The sequence below is a fragment of the Hemiscyllium ocellatum genome, chromosome 46 (assembly GCF_020745735.1).
Source record: "Hemiscyllium ocellatum isolate sHemOce1 chromosome 46, sHemOce1.pat.X.cur, whole genome shotgun sequence".
Lineage (NCBI taxonomy): Eukaryota > Metazoa > Chordata > Chondrichthyes > Orectolobiformes > Hemiscylliidae > Hemiscyllium > Hemiscyllium ocellatum.
Window position 1 is genome coordinate 8966282 of NC_083446.1, and position 22546 is coordinate 8988827.

A 22546-nucleotide genomic window follows, 5' to 3' on the forward strand; every position below is an offset into this window, starting at 1 on the left:
CAAACACAGACACACACACAGACACATACAGATGCACAGATACACCCACACAAACACACAAAGATACACACAGACACACAGACACAGACACACACACACACATACACACGGACAGACAAACACACTGACACACACACAGATATACACACACACACACACACACACACACACACACATACAGACATACACACAAACACAGACACACACACAGACACATACGGATGCACAGATACACCCACACAGACACACACACAAAGATACACGCAGACACACACACGGACAGACAAACACACTGACACACACACAGATATACACACAGACACACACACATACACACACAGACACACCAACAGACACACACTGACACACTCTCACACAGACACACAGATACACACACACACACAGACACAGACATACACACACACACAGACATGCACAGACAGACACACACACACACAGACACACACAAAGACACACACACACACACACACAAGGACACACTGATACATATACACAGACACACACAGACACACACAAACTCACACACACACACAAGGATACACAGACACACACACACAGACACACACACACATACACACAAACACAGACACACACAGAGACACATACGGATGCACAGATACACCCACACAGACCCACACACAAAGATACACACAGACACACACACATACACATGGACAGACACACACTCAGATATACACACAGACACACTCACACGCCAACAGACACACCAACACACACACACACACACACCAACAGACACACCGACACATACACACACACACACACACCGACACACACACACTGACACACTCTCACACAGACACACAGATACACACACACACACACATTCACACACACACAGATACAGACATACACACACAGACACACACACACACATAGACACACACACACACACACACACAGACTCACACACAGACACACACCCCACACACAGACACGCACACACACAGACAGGCACACAGACACACACACCACACACATACACACACACACACACAGGCACCCACACGCACACAGACACACACGCTAACAGACACACTGACACACTCTCACACAGACACACAGATACACACACACACGTTCACACACACACACACATACAGACATACACACACAGACACACACACACAGACACACACACACATAGACACACACACAGACGCACAGACACACTCACACACACACAGACACACACATTCACCCCTCACACAGACAGACAGACACAGACACACACACAGACTCACACACACACACACCCCACACACAGACACACACACACACAGACAGGCATCCACACACACACAGACACACACACACACACATACACGCTAACAGACACACCGACACACTCTCACACAGACACACACACACATTCACACACACACACTCACACGTACACTCAGACACACACACTGACACAGACAGACACACACTCACACATAGAGACACACTCACTCACTCAGACACACATAGACGGGGACAAGTATACAGACACACACACTTACACGAGCACACCCACACTTTCTCACACACCCATACACTCTCACGCACGCACACACAGACAGACACACTCCCAACGATTGAGACTAACCTCTCTCAGTATGAAGCAGCTGGCTGTTGCCTTACCTGGCGAGTTGGGCTGTAAGGTCAGGGCTCTGGGGTCAAGGGTCGAAGCCTATTCCTCATCCAGCCTCATGCTCCTGCTGAGTGCACACCCAAAGTGGCACAATGGCCCGCTGCTGCCAGAGACACCCCTCACCCAGACCCGAGAGAGGGCAGGCCAGTGACCGTGCTGCAGAAAGAAAGGGGAAAGGCAGGAACAGGAGCAGGCCACTCAGCCCAGCAAGGTTGCTGTACTGTTCAGGAGAATGACAGCTGTCTGTCTTTCACAGCCGACTATGGCCCTGTAGCCAGCAGGCTGGAGAAGACGGTCCAATGCACTCTGCGAGGATAGTCACAGTGACACGCGTCAGCTTAGTGGGAGTGAGTTAGACCATCTCCCCACCTCAGGGGGGAACACTGCGCACCTTCTCTCAGTCAGAAAGGACCCACACTCTTCCCTCAGACCATCACAGTTCCTCACACAAACAGCAAACAGCCCAATAACTACCACCTCTCTGACTCTGTGAGAGTCACTCCCTCACTCTGACACTGTGACAGTGAGACCCTCACTCCTACACTGTGTCACTCTTGCCCTCACTCTGACTCTGTGAGAGTCACTCCCTCACTCTGATTCTGTGACAGTGTCTCCCTCACTCTGACACTGTGACAGTGTCTCACACAGTCTGACATGCGACAGGGAGTCCCTCTCTCTGTCACAGTCTCAGAGTGAGGGTCTCATTGTCACAGGGACAGAGAGAGGGACTCCCTGTCGCATGTCAGACTGTGTGAGACACTGTCACAGTGTCAGAGTGAGGGGTACATTGTCACAGTCTCAGAGTGAGGGTCTCATTGTCACAGGGACAATGTACCCCTCACTCTGGCATTGTGATAGTGTCTCCCTCACTCTGACCCTGTGACAGTGTCCCCCTCACTCTCTCACTGTAACAGTGTCTCCCTCACTCTGACCCTGTGACAGTGTCTCCGTCACTCTGACCCTGTGACAGTGTCTCCCTCCCTCTGACACTGTGACAGTGTCTCCCTCACTCTCACACTGTAACAGTGTCTCCCTCCCTCTGACACTGTGACTGAGACCCTCACTCTGACCCTGTGACAGTGTCCCCCTCACTCTGACCCTGTGACAGTGAGACCCTCCCTCTGACCCTGTGACAGTGTCTCACACAGTCTGACAGTGTGACAGTATCTCCGTCACTCTGACATGCGACAGGGAGTCCCTCACTTTGTCACAGTGTCAGGATGAGGGTCTCACTGTCACATAGACGGTGTCTCCCTCACTCTGATCCTGTGAAAGTGAGACCCTCACTCTTACCCTGTGACAGTGTCTCCCTCATTCTGACACTGTGACAGTGAGACCCTCACTCTGACCCTGTGACGGTGAGACCCTCACTCTGACCCTGTGACAGTCAGACCCCCACTCTGACTCTCTGACAGTTTCTCCCTCACTCTGACCCTGTGACCATGGGACGCTCACTCTGACCCTGTGACAGTTTCACCCTCACTCTGACCCAGTGACATTGACTCCCTCACTCTGACATTGTGACAGTGAGACCCTCACTCCGACTCTGTGACAGTGTCCCCCTCACTCTGACCCTGTGACAGTGACTCCCTCACTCTGACCCTGTGACAGTGACTCCCTCACTCTGACCCTGTGACAGTGAGACCCTCACTCTGACCCTGTGACAGTGACACCCTCACTCTCTCCCTGTGACAGTGACACCCTCACTCTGACCCTGTGACAGTGACACCCTCACTCTGACCCTGTGACAGTGAGACCCTCACTCTCTCCCTGTGACAGTGACACCCTCACTCTGACCCTGTGACAGTGAGACCCTCACTCTCTCCCTGTGACAGTGACACCCTCACTCTGACCCTGTGACAGTGAGACCCTCACTCTGACCCTGTGACAGTGCCTCCGTCACTCTGACACTGTGACAGTCAGACCCTCACTCTGACTCTGTGACAGTGACTCCCCCACTCTGACCCTGTGACAGTCAGACCCTCACTCTGACTCTGTGACAGTGACTCCCCCACTCTGACCCTGTGACAGTGAGACCCTCACTCTGACCCTGTGACAGTGTCTCCCTCACTCTGACACTGTTAGAGTGAGACCCTCCCTCTGACCATTTAACAGTGAGACCCTCACTCTGACCCTGTGACGGTGTCTCTCTCACTCTGACTCTGTGACAGTGCCTCCGTCACTCTGACACTGTGTCAGTGAGACCCTCACTCTCACCCTGTGACAGTGTCTCTCTCACTCTGACAGTTTCTCCCTCACTCTGACTCTGTTAGAGTGATACCCGTCCCTCTGACCCTGTGACAGTGACTCCCTCACTCTGACCCTGTGACAGTTAGACCCTCACTCTGACCCTGTGACAGTGTCTCCCTCTCACTGACACTGTGATGGTAACTCCCTCACTCTGACCCTGTGACAGTGCCTCCGTCACTCTGACTCTGTGACAGTGAGACTCTCACTCTGACCCTGTGACAGTGTCTCCCTCACTCTGACCCTGTGACAGTGACTCACTCTGACATTGTGACAGTGACACCCTCACTCTGACCCTGTGACAGTGTCTCCCTCACTCTGACCCTGTGACAGTTAGACCCTCACTCTGACCCTGTGACAGTGTCTCCCTCTCACTGACACTGTGATGGTAACTCCCTCACTCTGACCCTGTGACAGTGCCTCCGTCACTCTGACTCTGTGACGGTGAGACTCTCACTCTGACCCTGTGACAGTGACACCCTCACTCTGACCCTGTGACAGTGTCTCCCTCACTCTGACCCTGTGACAGTGCCTCCGTCACTCTGACATTGTGACAGTGACACCCTCACTCTGACCCTGTGACAGTGTCTCCCTCACTCTGACCCTGTGACAGTGTCTCCGTCACTCTGACCCTGTGACAGTGTCTCCGTCACTCTGACACTGTGACAGTGTCTCCGTCACTCTGGGACTGTGACAGTCAGACCCCCACTCTGCCACTGTGACAGTGAGACCCTCACTCTGACTCTCTGACAGTGTCTCCCTCACTCTGACACTGTTAGAGTGAGACCCTCCCTCTGACCATTTAACAGTGAGACCCTCACTCTGACCCTGTGACGGTGTCTCCCTCACAGTGACACTGTGATGGTAACTCCCTCACTCTGACCCTGTGACAGTGACACCCTCTGACACTGTGACAGTGAGACCCTCACTCCGACCCTGTGTCAGTTAGACCGTCGCTCTGACCCTGTGACCGTAGCTAAATCATAATTTCCTCTTGTCACCTCATTTTCTCCTGATCTGAGGTGTCCTCCCATTGCGCCTAACCTTCCAAGCTCCTGGCCTTTTCCCACCTCCCATCATGTGACACGTCCTGCATGGGATTGTGTTCCGGGAGGGGCTCTCCTCCAGTGGTATTGGCTGTGGACCAGGGTCTGATGTCTGCTGACCCAATGACCCATTACCTCAACATTTGTCTAGTCTACTTTTGCCTCTCCTAACAACAGGGAGGATGGCCCCACACCCTCAACCCTCTAATGTGTTTTCCCCTTCACGCATTTGCTCCTGCAAGTCCGAGCGGATGCCTGGCGGCCATTTTGTTTTTTTGACCTATCTGGCTGCCATATCCCCTCTCTTTTGGGCTGGTGTTGCCAAACACCAATGGGGATGGGCGGCACCAGTCGAGGTAGGGCTTGTTGTTCGACGCCAGGGAGAGAAGTCAGTGGCCTGGTGGCTAATCGCTTACCTTTGACCTTTCGCCCCCCCCACCCCCCCAAAGCTTGAAGTGTTGACTGTTGACCTTTGACCTTGCAGGTTTTAACTGCTGAAATGTCTCTTTAAACCTTTAAGGCAACTTTGATAATGAGCGGCTGGCGATTGCTAGACAGCGAATTCCTTATCGACTCGGTCGGGTAGTAGATGAGTGGCTACTTGACAAAGGTAAAAAAACAATTAATTAAAAACTTTTAACATTTAAAAAAAAACAAACCACATCGCAAAAAAAACAAAGAAAACTTAACTTTAACCTTAACCCAATAATAATTCTATTTTAATTCTTTTAAATGCTAAAAAAAACATTTGCGAGTAAAATTAAACAAACCAGATAAAACGTGTTTTAACTGTAACCGGGTTTAGCTTAACACTTTGTTTTCAGTTGGAACTGTGTTTAATGCTCTTGACGCTGTTGCTGGTTCAGTTTTGTTGGGTATTTAGCTGTTTCCCAGGCAACGGGGCCTACTCGAACAGAGAAGCCTGCGATGCTTTGGAAGGGGACGGTCTGTTCGTGCCTGCCCTTCGTTTCCAAGTGCACGAGGCGGTTTTATTTTTGCTGTTTGTTTTTTTGATCTTCGGTATCTCCACGTGGCCCAGCTGTGGCCGATATTCACCTTTGACCTTTCAGCTTCTGTGGCGAGGGGAGCCTTGTAACCTGGCAAAGAAGGCCAAAGGCATCTCCGCAATTTCGCCAATACCACCTACACACCTCCCACCCCCCCCCCACCTCGGCCTTGCTGCCCCCTCAACTTGGCGCAGTTCCAACGCCGCTGAAGGTCGAGGGTCAGGGGGAAGGAGGGGGCGCGGGGTGGAGGGATGCTGGGGAACGGGAGGCGGGAGGGGGTCTGTGTCAACCAGGCTCTCCTGGACTGAACCGCCAACCCCTTGGGGTACGCGGGCGGGGCCGTGGGCCGGTGGGGGGAGGTGCTGGATGGACGTTTCGGGTTGGGAAAATCAGCCAGCCTTCCTGCGGTCGTTCACCACGCCTCCCGGTACCAACATCGTGGCAGATTCGATTGGAGCATCCACGTTAACGTCAAGAGAAACTGACTGTTGGCAACTGCAAAGTCAAAGATTTGGTGGGGGGTGGGTGTTCGGAAGGGGGCACTCCATTAACATCCCAGAGTGTTAAAACAATGGAGATGGGGGGATCGACAAATACCCCCAGACAGCCCTCCCCCCATCGCTCCCATTCAGTTGGATAGGGCTGGAATTGATCTCACAGCCTTGGTCATGCCCAGGTGCATGATGGGACCTCCCCAGCAATGATGGGCCACACAGAAGCTTTCCCGTAACGCTCAGCTTCGAACCAACCGTGTCAGACGTGGCTCGGTGGACCGTGCAAGCAACAGAAGCAACAGAAGTAGGAGCAGGAGGAGGCCACTCGGCCCCTTTAGTCGGCTGTGCCAGTCAGGGCAGCCTTGGGCTTACAACTCTGTGTTCCCACTCACCGCACCAACCCCCAACCCCCCACCTTCTCCTCAGGGGAATGGGCATAACGACCAATTAAGACAAAGAAACAGGAACGGGAGTAAGCCCATTCGGCCCCTCGATCCCGTTCCCTTGTTCAGTAGGATCGTGGGTGACCTGACATTCCTCGCTTTCCCTCCACTTTTCCCCCAACCAGTCAAAAATCTCTGTCTCAGCCTTCAGTATCCATGGGGACTCTGCCCCCCCTCTCTCTCTCTCTGAGGCAAGGAGTTCCAAAGCCTCACTACCCTCCAAGAGCAGACATTCCTCCTCATCTCAGCATGAAATTTGCCCCCCGCCCTTTAATTCTGAGACCGTGCCCTCTGATCCCAGAGTCTCCCATGAGGGGGGTGGGGGGACACACCAGCTCAGCATTGACCCTCGATGAGATCACCTCCTTTCTGAACTCTAGTGGGAAGAGTCCCAACCCGTTTACTCATGAGACAGTCCCTCCAGACCAGGGGACCAATCCTGATGAGCTTTCTCTGAATGGCCTCCGAACAAAATGGCGGCCTTCCTTCAATTCGGATCCCAAAACTGCTCACCAGACAGTGGGTCTCACCAGAACTTTGCAGGAAGACTTGCCGACACTTCTACTCCAGGCCCCCTCGCTGTGACATAAGGGTCAACATCCCATTACCCTTCCTGATGACCTGCTGCCCCATGCGTGACCTTGCTGTGCACGATGATCCCCCGCCCCTGCCAAGTCCATTGGTGTTGCACCTTTCCTTCATTCCCCACGTCACTCCTGATCCCGTGAGAGCCGCGGTCAGTGTGCGATGAGCTCCGAGACGGGGAGATGTTTCAGACAGGTGCTCTCTTGGATGAGAAGGCACAGGGTCACCGGCGTACGTTTCGAAAAGACTCCGCGGCAACTGACTCGGGGAAAAGAGACGCTTTTCTCAGAAACTGGGGGTGAAATTACAAATCATAGAATCCCGACAGTGTGGAAACAGGCCCTTCAGCCCGACAACTCCACACCAACCCTGCACAGACTGTCTCACCCCAGACCCATTTCCAATTACTTTACACTTACCCTGTACCTACACTGCACATCCCTGGACACTATGGGACAATTTAGCACGGCCAATCCACCCTAACCTGCACATCCCTGGGCACTATGGGACAATTTAGCATGTCCAATCCACCCAAACCTGCACATCTTTGGACTGTGGGAGGAAACCCTACGCCGACCCGGGGGGAGAATGTGCCCCTGTGAGAAGGGACTGTGTCTTTTCTGAAGAGATCCGACACCTTCCAAGCCGAACACCCACAACCAGGCATGCTGTCCGGCTGACCTGAGAACCAATCACATAGCTGTTGGCAGGCAGAAGGCGGTTAGATAGCAATGGTCATCATGCCACAGACCAATCAGCGACATGTTACTGACTGAACCTCCAATCATACTCACTCCCTGAAGTCACTCGTCCGCAGGATATTTTAAAAACACCGATGGCTAAAGCCAGCAATTTGTGCCGACCCCCGAAAGGGGAAGTTCAGAATCAACCCCATCGCTGTGGGGTCTTGAGTCACGTTAAGGCCCAGACCAGGTCAGGACGGCAGGTGTATACTCTAAAGGGCATGGGTTTCTCCTGAAAAATCAGCAGTGGCTTCACGATCACCATTAGGCTCTTCCCTCTGCGGGATTTGAACCCGTGGCTCAGATTCCAGATGAACAGTCCAGTGACTATACCACACGGCCTTCAAATCCCCTGTCAACCTCCCCCACCCCTCTCCCCAACCGAATTGCTTGAGCCAGCAGCTGTGTAAACAGCGCTGACAAAGAGCGCGAGGTCACTTGCTTGGAAGAGGCTGCACAAACTGTGTTTCTCAAACTGGCTCATTTCCCCTGACAGTCCACAATCGTGAAATGTCGATTGGAAAGCAAGAGACTCCCTCATTAGGTCCACACCCTCCACCAACCCAACCTCCACTCCCGGCACCTTCCTCTGCAACCGCAAAAAATGCAAAACTTGCACCCACACCTCCTCCCTCACTTCCCTCCAAGGCCCCAAGGGATCCTTCCATATCCGTCACAAGTTCACCCGTACCTCCACACACATCATCTATTGCATCCGCTGCACCCGATGTGGCCTCCTCTATATTGGGGAGACGGGCCGCCTACTTGCGGAACGCTTCAGAGAACACCTCTGGGACGCCCGGACCAACCAACCCAACCACCCCGTGGCCCAACACTTTAACTCTCCCTCCCACTCCACCGAGGACATGCAGGTCCTTGGACTCCTCCATCGCCAGACCATAGCAACACGACGGTTGGAAGAAGAGCGCCTCATCTTCCGCCTGGGAACCCTCCAACCACAAGGGATGAACTCCGATTTCTCCAGTTTCCTCATTTCCCCTCCCCCCACCTTGTCTCAGTCGGTTCCCTCGAACTCAGCACCGCCTTCTTAACCTGCAATCTTCTTCCTGACCTCTTCGCCCCCACCCCCACTCTGGCCTATCACCCTCACCTTAACCTCCTTCCACCTATCGCATCTCCATCGCCCCTCCCCCTAGTCCCTCCTCCCTACCTTTTATCTTAGCCTGCTGGACACACTTTCCTCATTCCTGAAGAAGGGCTTATGCCCAAAACGTTGAATCTCCTGTTCCTTGGATGCTGCCTGACCTGCTGCGCTTTTCCAGCACCACATTTTCAGCTCTTTACAAGAGCATCCCCTGAGCCCACTTTATTCCTGCATTTCCCCCTTGATTTGGTATCTCAAAGTTTTCCGTCTGAGTCAAGTTGCTGAAAACTGACTCTCACAGCAGTGCACAGTGAGGCCAGAGGGTGTGTCTCTCCAATAGCATAGCACATGGAGGGTCTGATGTCTTTAACAACTGAACTAATCAGTGCCTACGTACAGGAAGGGGAACAGGACACAGGGTCTGAGAGTTCTGGGGAGGACAGGGAGGCGCCAACCAATACCAAAGATCTGGATTGAGGTGAGGTGGAGGATTGAGAGTCCTGGGACTCCTGGACAACAGAACGCAGAGCCGCCAGCGATGGGAAGCAGACGAGAGAAATGGGGCCAGAGTGACAGGAGCACACAGACCCTGGAAAGGTGGAGGATTTCATACAGATAGGGAGGGGGCGTAGGGACTGGAGGGGTTTACAGAGATAGGGAGGGGGCGTAGGGACTGGAGGGGGTTACAGAGATAGGGAGGGGGCGTAGGGACTGGAGGGGGGTTACAGAGATAGGGAGGGGGCGTAGGGACTGGAGGGGGGTTACAGAGATAGGGAGGGGGCGTAGGGACTGGAGGGGGTTACAGAGATAGGGAGGGGCGTAGGGACTGGAGGGGGTTACAGAGATAGGGAGGGGGTGTAGGGGCTGGAGGGGGTTACAGAGATAGGGAGGGGCTGGAGGGGGGGTACAGAGATAGGGAGTGTGTGTTGGGGCTGGAGGGGGTTACAGAGATAGAGAGGGGTGTAGGGACTGGAGGGGGTTACAGAGATAGGGAGGGGGTGTAGGGGCCGGAGGGGGTTACAGAGATAGGGAGGGGGTGTAGGGGCCGGAGGGGGTTACACAGTTAGGGAGGGGGTGTAGGGACTGGAGGGGGTTACAGAGATAGGGAGGGGGCGTAGGGACTGGAGGGGGTTACAGAGATAGGGAGGGGGCGTAGGGACTGGAGGGGGTTACAGAGATAGGGAGGGGGTGTAGGGGCTGGAGGGGGTTACAGAGATAGGGAGGGGGCGTAGGGGCTGGGGGGGTTACAGAGATAGGGCGGGGACGTAGGGACTGGAGGGGGTTACAGAGATAGGGAGGGAGTGTAGGGACTGGAGGCGGTTACAGAGATAGGGAGGGGGTGTAGGGACTGGCGGGGGTTATAGAGATAGGGAGGGGGCGTAGGGACTGGAGGGGGTTACAGAGATAGGGAGGGGGCGTAGGGGCTGGAGGAGGATTACAGAGATAGGGAGGGGGTGTAGGGACTGGCGGGGGTTACAGAGATAGGGAGGGGGCGTAGGGGCTGGAGGGGGTTACAGAGATAGGGAGGGGGTGTAGAGGATGGAGGGGGGTTACAGATAGGGAGGGGGTGTAGGGGCTGGAGGGAGTTACAGAGATAGGGAGGGGATGTAGGGGCTGGAGGGGGATTACAGAGATAGTGAGGGGGTGTAGGGACTGGAGGAGTTACAGAGATAGGGAGGGGGTGTAGGGGCTGGAGGGGGTTACAGAGATAGGGAGGGGGTGTAGGGGATGGAGGGGGGTTACAGATAGGGAGGGGGTGTAGGGGCTGGAGGGAGTTACAGAGATAGGGAGCGGGTGTAGGGGCTGGATAATGGCACAGAGATAGGGAGGGGGTGTAGGGGCTGGATAATGGCACAGAGATAGGGAGGGGGCGTAGGGGCTGGAGGGGGTTACAGAGATAGGGAGGGGGTGTATGGGTTGGAGGCGGTTACAGAGATAGCGAGTGGTGTAGGTGCTGGAGGGGGTTACAGAGATAGGGAGGGGGCGTAGGGGCTGGATGGGGGTTACAGAGATAGGGAGGGAGAGTAGGGGCTGGAGGGGGTTACAGAGATAGGGAGGGGGTGTAGGGGCTGGAGGGGGTTACAGAGATAGGGAGGGGGTGTAGGGGCTGGAGGGGGATTACAGAGATAGTGAGGGGGTGTAGGGGCTGGAGGGGCTTACAGAGATAGGAGGCGGAGGTAGGGACTGAAGGGAGTTACAGAGATAGGGAGGGGTGTAGGGGATAGAGTTGGTTACCGAGATAGGGAGCGGGTGTAGGGGCTGGAGGAGTTACAGAGATAGGGAGGGGGTCAAGGGGCTGGAGGGGGGTTATAGAGATAGGGAGGGGGTGTAAGGGGCTGGAGGGGGGTTACAGAGATAGGGAGGTGGTGTAGGGGCTGGAGGGGGTTACAGAGATAGGGAGGGGGTGTAGGGGATAGAACATAGAAGGATACAGCGCAGTACAGGCCCTTCGGCCCTCGATGTTGCGCCGACCGAATCCTACCTAACCTATACTAGCCCAATAACTTGCAAATGCCTATCCAATGCCCGCTTAAATGACCATAAAGAAGGAGAGTTCACCACTGATACAGGCAGGGCATTCCATGAACTCACAACCCGCTGTGTGAAGAATCTACCCCTAACATCTGTCCTATACCTACCACCCCTTAATTTAAAGCCATGTCCCCTAGTAACACCTGACTCCATTAGCGGTAAAAGGTTCTTAGTATCTACCCAATCTAAACCCCTAATCATCTTATACACTTCTATCAGATCTCCCCTAAACCTTCTCTTCTCCAATGAGAACAGCCCCAAGTGCCTCAGCCTTTCCTCATAAGATTTTCCTACCATTCCAGGCAACATCCTGGTAAATCTCCTCTGCACTCGTTCTAAAGCTTCCACATCCTTCCTATAGTATGGCGACCAAAACTGCACACAATACTCCAGATGAGGCCGCACCAGAGTCTTATACAACTGCAACATGACCTCAGGACTCCGGAACTCAATTCCTCTGCCAATAAAGCCCAGTACACCATATGCCTTCCTCACAGCACTATTTACCTGGGTGGCAACTTTCAGAGATCTGTGTACATGGACACCAAGATCCCTTTGCTCATCCACACTACCAAGTAGCCTACCATTAGCCCAGTAATCCATCATCTTGTTACTCCTACCAAAGTGAACGACTTCGCACTTAGCTACATTGAATTCCATTTGCCACATTTCTGCCCAGCTCTGCAACTTATCTATATCCCGCTGTAACCTACCACTTCCTTCCTCACTATCCACAACTCCACCGACTTTTGTGTCATCCGCAAACTTGCTTACCCAGCTTTCAAGCCCTTCCTCTAGATCATTTATAAAGATAACAAAAAGCAATGGTTCCAAAACAGATCCTTGTGGTACACCGCTAGTAACTGCACTCCAAGATGAACATAGTCCATCAACTACTACCCTCTGTCTCCTTCCAGCCAGCCAATTCCTAATCCAAACCTCTAATGTATCCTCAATGCCATACCTCCGAAGTTTTAGCATTAGCCTACCATGGGGGACCTTATCGAACGCCTTACTAAAATCCATATACACAACATCTACTGCTTTACCCTCATCCACTTCCTTAGTCATCTTCTCAAAGAACTCAATAAGGTTTGTGAGGCACGACCTGCCCTTCACAAAACCATGCTGGCTATCCCTGATCACGTTATTCCTACCAAGATGTTCATAAATCTTATCCCTTACCATTCTCTCTAAGACTTTGCCCACCACTGAAGTCAGACTCACTGGCCTATAGTTACTAGGGCTATCCCTACTCCCTTTCTTGAACAATGGGACCACATTCGCTATCCTCCAGTCCTCTGGTACTATTCCCGTTGACAATGACAGTGGATGGAGGGGGGTTACAGATAGGGAGGGGGTGTAGGGGCTGGAGGGAGTTACAGGGATAGGGAGGGGATGTAGGGGATGGAGGAGTTACAGAGATAGGGAGGGGGTGTAGGGGTTGGCGGGGGTTACAGAGATAGGGAGGGGGGTGTAGGGGCTGACAGAGATAGAGGGGAGGTGTAGGGGCAGGAGGGGGTGACAGAGATAGGGAAGGGGTGTAGGGGTTGGAGGGGTTACAGAGATAGGGAGGGGGGTGTAGGGCCTGACAGAGATAGAGGGGGAGGTGTAGGGGCAGGAGGGGTTTACAGAGATAGGGAGGGGGTGTAGGGTCTGGAGGGGGTTACAGAGATAGGGAGGGGGTGTAGGGGCTTGAGGGGGTTACAGAGATAGGGAGGGGGTGTAGGGGCTGGAGGGGGTTACAGAGATAGGGAGGGGGTGTAGGGGCTGGAGGGGGTTACAGTGATAGGGAGAGGGTGTAGGGGCTGGAGGGGGGTACGGAGATAGGGAGTGGGGGTAGGGGCTGGAGGGAGTTACGGAGATAGGGAGGGGGTCAAGGGGCTGGAGGGGGGTTACAGAGGTAGGGAGGGTGTGTAGGGGCTGGAGGGGGGTTGCAGAGATTGGGAGGGTGTGTAAGGGGCTGGAGGGGGTTACAGAGATAGGGAGGTGGTGTAGGGGCTGGAGGGGGTTACAGAGATAGGGAGGGGGCTTAGGGGATGGAGGGGGTTACAGTGATAGGGAGGGGGTATGGTGACTGGAAGGGGTTACAGAGATAGGGAGGGGGTGTAGGGGCTGGAGGAGGTTACAGAGATAGGGAGGGGGTGTAGGGGCTGGAGGGGGTTATAGACATAGGGAGGGGGTGTAGGGGTTGGAGGGGGTTACAGAGATAGGGAGGGGGGTGTAGGGGCTGACAGAAATAGAGGGGAGGTGTAGGGGCTGGAGGGGGTTATAGAGATAGGGAGGGGGTGTAGTGGATGGAGGGGGGTTACAGACAGGGAGGGGATGTAGGGGCTGGAGGGAGTTACAGAGATAGGGAGGGTGTGTAGGGGATGTAGGGGGATTACAGAGATAGTGAGGGGGTGCAGGGGCTGGAGGAGGTTACAGAAATAGGAAGGGGGTATAGGGCTGGAGGGGGTTACAGAAATAGGGAGGGGGTGTAGGGGCTGGAGGGAGTTAAAGAGATAGGGCGGGGGGTGTAGGGGCTGGTGGGGGTGACAGAGATGTGGGGGGTGTAGAGGCAGGAGGGGGTGACAGAGATAGGGAGGGGGTGGTAGGGCTGGAGGGAGTTACAGAGATAGGGAGGGGGATAGGGGCTGGAGGGGGTTACAGAGATAGGGAGGGGGTGTAGGGGCTGGAGGGGGGTTACAGAGATAGGGAGGAGGTGTAGAGGCTGGAGGGGGTTACAGAGATAGGGAGGGGGTGTAGGGGCTGGAGGGAGTTAAAGAGATAGGGAGGGGGGTGTAGGGGTTGGAGGAGTTACAGACATAGGGAAGGGGTGTAGGGGTTGGAGGGGTTACAGAGATAGGGAGGGGGGTGTAGGGGCTGACAGAGATAGAGGGGGAGGTGTAGGGGCTGGAGGGGGTGACAGAGATAGGGTAGGGGTTGGAGGGGGTTACAGAGATAGGGAGGGGGTGTAGGGGCTGGAGGAGGTTACAGAAATAGGGAGGGGGTGTAGGGGATGTAGGGGGATTACAGAGATAGTGAGGGGGTGTAGGGGCTGGAGGAGGTTACAGAGATAGTGAGGGGTACAGGGGCTGCAGGCGTTTACAGAGATAGGGTGGGGCTGTAGGGGCTAGAGGAGGTTACAGAGATAGGGAGGGTGTGTAAGAGGCTGGAGGGGGTTACAGAGATAGGGATGGGGTGTATGGGATGGAGGGGGTTACAGTGATAGGGAGGGGGTATGGTGACTGGAGGGGGTTACAGAGATAGGGAGGGGGTGTAGGGGCTGGAGGAGGTTACAGAGATAGTGAGGGGTACAGGGGCTGCAGGCGTTTACAGAGATAGGGTGGGGCTGTAGGGGCTAGAGGAGGTTACAGAGATATGGAGGGGGTGTAGGGGCTGGAGGGGGTGTAGGGGCTGGAGGGGGTTACAGAGATAGGGAGGGGGTGTAAGGGGCTGGAGGGGGTTACAGAGATAGGGAGGGGGTGTATGGGATGGAGGGGGTTACAGAGATAGTGAGGGGTACAGGGGCTGCAGGCGTTTACAGAGATAGGGTGGGGCTGTAGGGGCTAGAGGAGGTTACAGAGATAGGGAGGGGGTGTAGGGGCTGGAGGGGGTGTAGGGGCTGGAGGGGTTTACAGAGATAGGGAGGTGGTGTAGGGGCTGGAGTTGATTACCGAGATTGGGAGGGGGTGTAGGGGCTGGAGGAGTTACAGAGATAGGGAGGGGGTGTAGGGGCTGGAGGGGGTTACAGAGATAGGGAGGGGGTGTAGGGGCTGGAGGGGGGTTACAGAGATAGGGAGGGGGTGTAGGGGCTGGAGGGGGGTTACAGAGATAGGGAGGGGGTGTAGGGGCTGGAGGGGGTTACAGTGATAGGGAGGGGGTGTAGGGGATGGAGTTGGTTACCGAGATTGGGAGGGGGTGTAGGGGATGGAGGAGTTACAGAGATAGGGAGGGGGTGTAGGGGCTGGAGGGGGTTACAGAGATAGGGAGGGGGTGTAGGGGCTGGAGGGGGGTTACAGAGATAGGGAGGCGGTGTAGGGGCTGGAGGGAGTTAAAGAGATAGGGAGGGGGGTGTAGGGGTTGGAGGGGGTTACAGAGATAGGGAGGGGGTGTAGGGGTTGGAGGGGGTTACAGAGATAGGGAGGCGGGTGTAGGGGCTGACAGAGATAGAGGGGGAGGTGTAGGGGCAGGAGGGGGTGACAGAGATAGGGTAGGGGTTGGAGGGGGTTACAGAGATATGAGGGGGTGTAGGGGCTGGAGGAGGTTACAGAGATAGTGAGGGGTACAGGGGCTGCAGGCGTTTACAGAGATAGGGTGGGGCTGTAGGGGCTAGAGGAGGTTACAGAGATAGGGAGGGGGTGTAGGGGATGGAGGGGGGTTACAGATAGGGAGGGGGTGTAGGGGCTGGAGGGAGTTACAGGGATAGGGAGGGGATGTAGGGGATGGAGGAGTTACAGAGATAGGGAGGGGGTGTAGGGGTTGGCGGGGGTTACAGAGATCGGGAGGGGGGTGTAGGGGCTGACAGAGATAGAGGGGAGGTGTAGGGGCAGGAGGGGGTGACAGAGATAGGGAAGGGGTGTAGGGGTTGGAGGGGTTACAGAGATAGGGAGGGGGGTGTAGGGCCTGACAGAGATAGAGGGGGAGGTGTAGGGGCAGGAGGGGTTTACAGAGATAGGGAGGGGGTGTAGGGGCTGGAGGGGGTTACAGAGATAGGGAGGGGGTGTAGGGGCTTGAGGGGGTTACAGAGATAGGGAGGGGGTGTAGGGGCTGGAGGGGGTCACAGAGATAGGGAGGGGGTGTAGGGGCTGGAGGGGGTTACAGAGATAGGGAGGGGGTGTAGGGGCTGGAGGGGGTCACAGTGATAGGGAGAGGGTGTAGGGGCTGGAGGGGGGTACGGAGATAGGGAGTGGGGGTAGGGGCTGGAGGGAGTTACGGAGATAGGGAGGGGGTCAAGGGGCTGGAGGGGGGTTACAGAGGTAGGGAGGGTGTGTAGGGGCTGGAGGGGGGTTGCAGAGATTGGGAGGGTGTGTAAGGGGCTGGAGGGGGTTACAGAGATAGGGAGGTGGTGTAGGGGCTGGAGGGGGTTACAGAGATAGGGAGGGGGCTTAGGGGATGGAGGGGGTTACAGTGATAGGGAGGGGGTATGGTGACTGGAAGGGGTTACAGAGATAGGGAGGGGGTGTAGGGGCTGGAGGAGGTTACAGAGATAGGGAGGGGGTGTAGGGGCTGGAGGGGGTTATAGAGATAGGGAGGGGGTGTAGGGGTTGGAGGGGGTTACAGAGATAGGGAGGGGGGTGTAGGGGCTGACAGAAATAGAGGGGAGGTGTAGGGGCAGGAGGGGGTGACAGAGATAGGGAAGGGGTGTAGGGGTTGGAGGGGTTACAGAGATAGGGAGGTGGTGTAGGGGCTGGAGGGGGTTACAGAGATAGGGAGGGGGTGTAGGGGATGGAGGGAGTTAAAGAGATAGGGCGGGGGGTGTAGGGGCTGGTGGGGGTGACAGAGATGTGGGGGGTGTACAGGCAGGAGGGGGTGACAGAGATAGGGAGGGGGTGGTGGGGCTGGAGGGAGTTACAGGGATAGGGAGGGGGTGGTGGGGCTGGAGGGAGTTACAGGGATAGGGAGGGGATGTAGGGGATGGAGGAGTTACAGACATAGGGAAGGGGTGTAGGGGTTGGAGGGGTTACAGAGATAGGGAGGGGGTGTAGGGGCTGACAGAGATAGAGGGGGAGGTGTAGGGGTTGGCGGGGGTTACAGAGATAGGGAGGGGGGTGTAGGGGCTGACAGAAATAGAGGGGAGGTGTAGGGGCAGGAGGGGGTGACAGAGATAGGGAAGGGGTGTAGGGGCTGACAGAGATAGAGGGGGAGGTGTAGGGGCAGGAGGGGTTTACAGAGATAGGGAGGGGGTGTCGGAGCTGGAGGGAGATACAGAGATAGGGAGGGGGGTGTAGGGGCTGACAGAAATAGAGGGGAGGTGTAGGGGCAGGAGGGGGTGACAGAGATAGGGAGGGGGGTGTAGGGGCTGACAGAGATAGAGGGGGAGGTGTAGGGGCAGGAGGGGTTTACAGAGATAGGGAGGGGGTGTCGGAGCTGGAGGGAGATACAGAGATAGGGAGGGGGTGTAGGGGCTGGAGGGGGTTACAGAGATAGGGAGGGGGCGTAGGGGCTGGAGGGGATTACAGAGATAGGGAGGGGGTGTAGGGGCTGGAGGGGGTTACAGTGATAGGGAGGGGGTGTAGGGGATGGAGTTGGTTACCGAGATTGGGAGGGGGTGTAGGGGCTGGAGGGGGGTTACAGAGATAGGGAGGAGGTGTAGAGGCTGGAGGGGGTTACAGAGATAGGGAGGGGGTGTAGGGGCTGGAGGGGGGTTACAGAGATAGGGAGGAGGTGTAGAGGCTGGAGGGGGTTACAGAGATAGGGAGGGGGTGTAGGGGCTGGAGGGAGTTAAAGAGATAGGGAGGGGGGTGTAGGGGTTGGAGGAGTTACAGACATAGGGAAGGGGTGTAGGGGTTGGAGGGGTTACAGAGATAGGGAGGGGGGTGTAGGGGCTGACAGAGATAGAGGGGGAGGTGTAGGGGCTGGAGGGGGTGACAGAGATAGGGTAGGGGTTGGAGGGGGTTACAGAGATAGGGAGGGGGTGTAGGGGCTGGAGGAGGTTACAGAAATAGGGAGGGGGTGTAGGGGATGTAGGGGGATTACAGAGATAGTGAGGGGGTGTAGGGGCTGGAGGAGGTTACAGAGATAGTGAGGGGTACAGGGGCTGCAGGCGTTTACAGAGATAGGGTGGGGCTGTAGGGGCTAGAGGAGGTTACAGAGATAGGGAGGGGGTGTAGGGGCTGGCGGGGGTTTAGGGGCTGGAGGGGGTTACAGAGATAGGGAGGGGGTGTAAGGGGCTGGAGGGGGTTACAGAGATAGGGAGGGGGTGTAAGGGGCTGGAGGGGGTTACAGAGATAGGGAGGGGGTGTCGGGGCTGGAGGAGGTTACAGAGATAGTGAGGGGTACAGGGGCTGCAGGCATTTACAGAGATAGGGTGGGGCTGTAGGGGCTAGAGGAGGTTACAGAGATAGGGAGGTGGTGTAGGGGCTGGAGTTGATTACCGAGATTGGGAGGGGGTGTAGGGGCTGGAGGAGTTACAGAGATAGGGAGGGGGTGTAGGGGCTGGAGGGGGTTACAGAGATAGGGAGGGGGTGTAGGGGCTGGAGGGGGGTTACAGAGATAGGGAGGGGGTGTAGGGGCTGGAGGGGGTTACAGTGATAGGGAGGGGGTGTAGGGGATGGAGTTGGTTACCGAGATTGGGAGGGGGTGTAGGGGCTGGAGGAGTTACAGAGATAGGGAGGGGGTGTAGGGGCTGGAGGGGGGTTACAGAGATAGGGAGGAGGTGTAGGGGCTGGAGGGAGTTAAAGAGATAGGGAGGGGGTGTAGGGGTTGGAGGGGGTTACAGAGATAGGGAGGGGGGTGTAGGGGTTGGAGGGGGTTACAGAGATAGGGAGGGGGGTGTAGGGGCTGACAGAGATAGAGGGGGAGGTGTAGGGGCAGGAGGGGGTGACAGAGATAGGGTAGGGGTTGGAGGGGGTTACAGAGATAGTGAGGGGGTGTAGGGGCTGGAGGAGGTTACAGAGATAGTGAGGGGTACAGGGGCTGCAGGCGTTTACAGAGATAGGGTGGGGCTGTAGGGGCTAGAGGAGGTTACAGAGATAGGGAGGGGGTGTAGGGGCTGGAGGGGGTTTAGGGGCTGGTGGGGGTTACAGAGATAGGGAGGGGGTGTAAGGGGCTGGAGGGGGTTACAGAGATAGGGAGGTGGTGTAGGGGCTGGAGGGCGTTACAGAGATAGGGAGGGGGTGTAGGGGTGGAGGGGGTTACAGAGATAGGAAGGTGGTGTAAGGGCTGGAGGGGTTTACAGAGATAGGGAGGGGGTGTAGGGGCTGGATGGGGGTTACAGATAGGGAGGGGGTGTAGGGGCTGGAGGGAGTTACAGAGATAGGGAGGGGGTGTAGGGGCTGGAGGGGGTTACAGAGATAGGGAGGGGGTGTAGGGGCTGGAGGGGGTTACAGAGATAGGGAGGGGGGTGTAGGGGCTGACAGAGATAGAGGGGGAGGTGTAGGGGCAGGAGGGGTTTACAGAGATAGGGAGGGGGTGTCGGAGCTGGAGGGGGTTACAGAGATAGGGAGGGTGTGTAGGGGCTGGAGGGGGTTACAGAGATAGGGAGGGGGTGTAGGGGCTGGAGGGGGTTACAGAGATAGGGAGGGGGTGTAGGGGATGGAGTTGGTTACCGAGATAGTGAGGGGGTGTAGGGGCTGGAGGGGGTTACAGAGATAGGGAGGGGGTGTAGAGGCTGGAGGGGGTTACAGAGATAGGGAGGGTGTGTAAGGGGCTGGAGGGGGTTACAGAGATAGGGAGGGGGTGTAGGGGATGGAGGGGGTTACAGTGATAGGGAGGGGGTATGGTGACTGGAGGGGGTTACAGAGATAGGGAGGGGGTGTAGGGGCTGGAGGAGCGTTACAGAGATAGGGAGGGGATGTAGGGGCTTGATGGGGGTTACAGGGATAGGGAGGGGGTGTAGGGGCTGGAGGGATTCGCACCATTCGCTGCTTGCGCCAAAGATGCGACGTTGACCAGTGTAATGATAATTCAATCATTTCTTGTGTCAGAGAATTGTCCCCAGTTTGCAGGGGACCCTTTGGCCCATCGAGTCTGTACCATTTCTAACCACATGAGTCCCACTTTTTCACGCTGGGCCTGTAGCCTGGAACGCTCAGAGACTTCAAGTTGACATTGCAGGTCGGGGGGGGTCTCCCACCTCAACTCCACACCCAGGCAGTGCATTCCACACCCCAACACCCCCTGGGAGAAATGTTCTTACCCCAATTAGCCTCCCAACTTTTGCCTTAACACGATACCCACCGTGAGACTGAGGAGAATCCCAGTTTCCTCTGCACCCTGTCCAAGCCAAGCCTCTCATAATCAGGACCCCCCCCCCGCCTCACCATCTTGACCTTCCCTGCTCCAAAGAAAACAGCCCTGAGCATATCCAGTGCTCCATCCCCGGCAACGTCCGGGTGAATCTCCGCTGCGTGGTCCACCCTCCCCTCCATCTTCCAGTGCCACCACATCCCTCCGGAGAGCAGAACGACATCTCCCAGTGATCTCCCGCCCTGTGCAGCTCCCACTTGACCTCCCTCCCTTTAGAGTCTGTGCCGTGCCTGATCAGAAGGCACTATTCCTTCTCAATTGCTCCCATGTTTTGCTGGGATCTGCTCACAAACCCCAGCCCCAGCTCCCTCGCATCCTCTGTCCAGCCAATCACTGAGTAGCACTGTGGTACCAAATGTACAATGGCTGGATTTCTGAATGTGGTGTCAGGGGGTGGACAGTCTCCTATTCAATGGACAGCCCTCAGAACAGCGGACCAGAGCACCCCCCCATGGAAGACCGTGACATTTTATTCACTTTGTCAATTCAGGATTAACAGTTAGTCTATTGCCGAGCGCTGTCTGTCAGCGACATCAAAACTGCCTGTGCTTCACTGAATCATGGAATCCCGACAGTGAGGAAACAGGCCCTTCGGCCCAACAAGGTCACACTGACCCTCTGAACAGGAACCCACCCAAAGCCATTCCACTACTCCATTACTCTACATTTATCCCTGAATAATCCACCCTAACCAGCACATCCCTGGGCACTATGGGACAATTTAGCACGGGCCAATCCACCCTAACCTGCACATCCCTGGGCACTATGGGACAATTTAGCACGGGCCAATCCACCCTAACCTGCACATCCCTGGGCACTATGGGACAATTTAGCACGGCCAACCCACCCTGACCTGTACATCCCTGGGTACTATGGGACAATTTAGCACGGCCAATCCACCCTAACCTGCACCCCTTTGGATTGCGGGAGGAAACCCACGCAGACACTGGGAGAATGTGCAAACTCCACACAGTCATCCGAGGGTGGGATCAAACCCGGGTCCCTGGCGCCCTGAAGCAATGGTGCTAACCCACTGAGCCACCGTGCCACCCTTTCAGGAGGGGACTCTTGCCATCTTTACCAAGTCTGAGCCTATATGTGACTCCAAACCCCCCCCCCCCCACAGTAAATCTCTTCACTACTCCCACCCCCACCCCCGTCCCTGTCGTGTCAGATCCTGAAAGTCACAGGGGGCTTCTGAGGCAGGGTCACTGGACCCTGAAACATTAACCCTGAACTCTCTTCACAGATGCTGCCAGACCTGCTGAGCCTTTCCAGCAACCTCTGTCTTTGTCGCAGGTGGATAGGATAGTGAAGGCGGTGTTTGGTATGCTTTCCTTTACTGGTCAGAGTATTGAGTACAGGAGTTGGGAGGTCATGGTGCGGCTGTACAGGACATTGGTTAGGCCGCTGTTGGAATATTGTGTGCAATTCTGGTCTCCTTCCTATCGGAAAGATGTTGTGAAACTTTGGAAGGGTTCAGAAAAGATTTACAAGGATATTGCCAGGGTTGGAGGGTTTGAGCTACAGGGAGAGGCTGAACAGGCCGGGGCTGTTTTCCCTGGAGCGTCGGAGGCTGAGGGGTGACCTTATAGAGGTTTATAAAATCATGAGGGGGCATAGATAGGGTAAATAGACAAGGTCTTTTCCCTGAGTTGGGGGAGTCCAGAACTAGAGGGCACAGGTTAAGGGTGAGAGGGGAAAGATATAAAAG

General features: G+C 55.7%; 1 protein-coding gene across 1 annotated transcript in view; it reads left to right on the forward strand.

Annotated features, from left to right (window-relative positions):
- Positions 1–22546, forward strand: part of LOC132836189 (neurexin-2-like) — a 1025492-nt gene that overhangs the window by 923353 nt on the left and 79593 nt on the right. The window contains exon 22 of the mRNA XM_060855516.1: positions 5492–5581. Within this exon, the coding sequence (XP_060711499.1) occupies positions 5492–5581 (90 nt within the window). The remainder of the gene's footprint in view (positions 1–5491; positions 5582–22546) is intronic.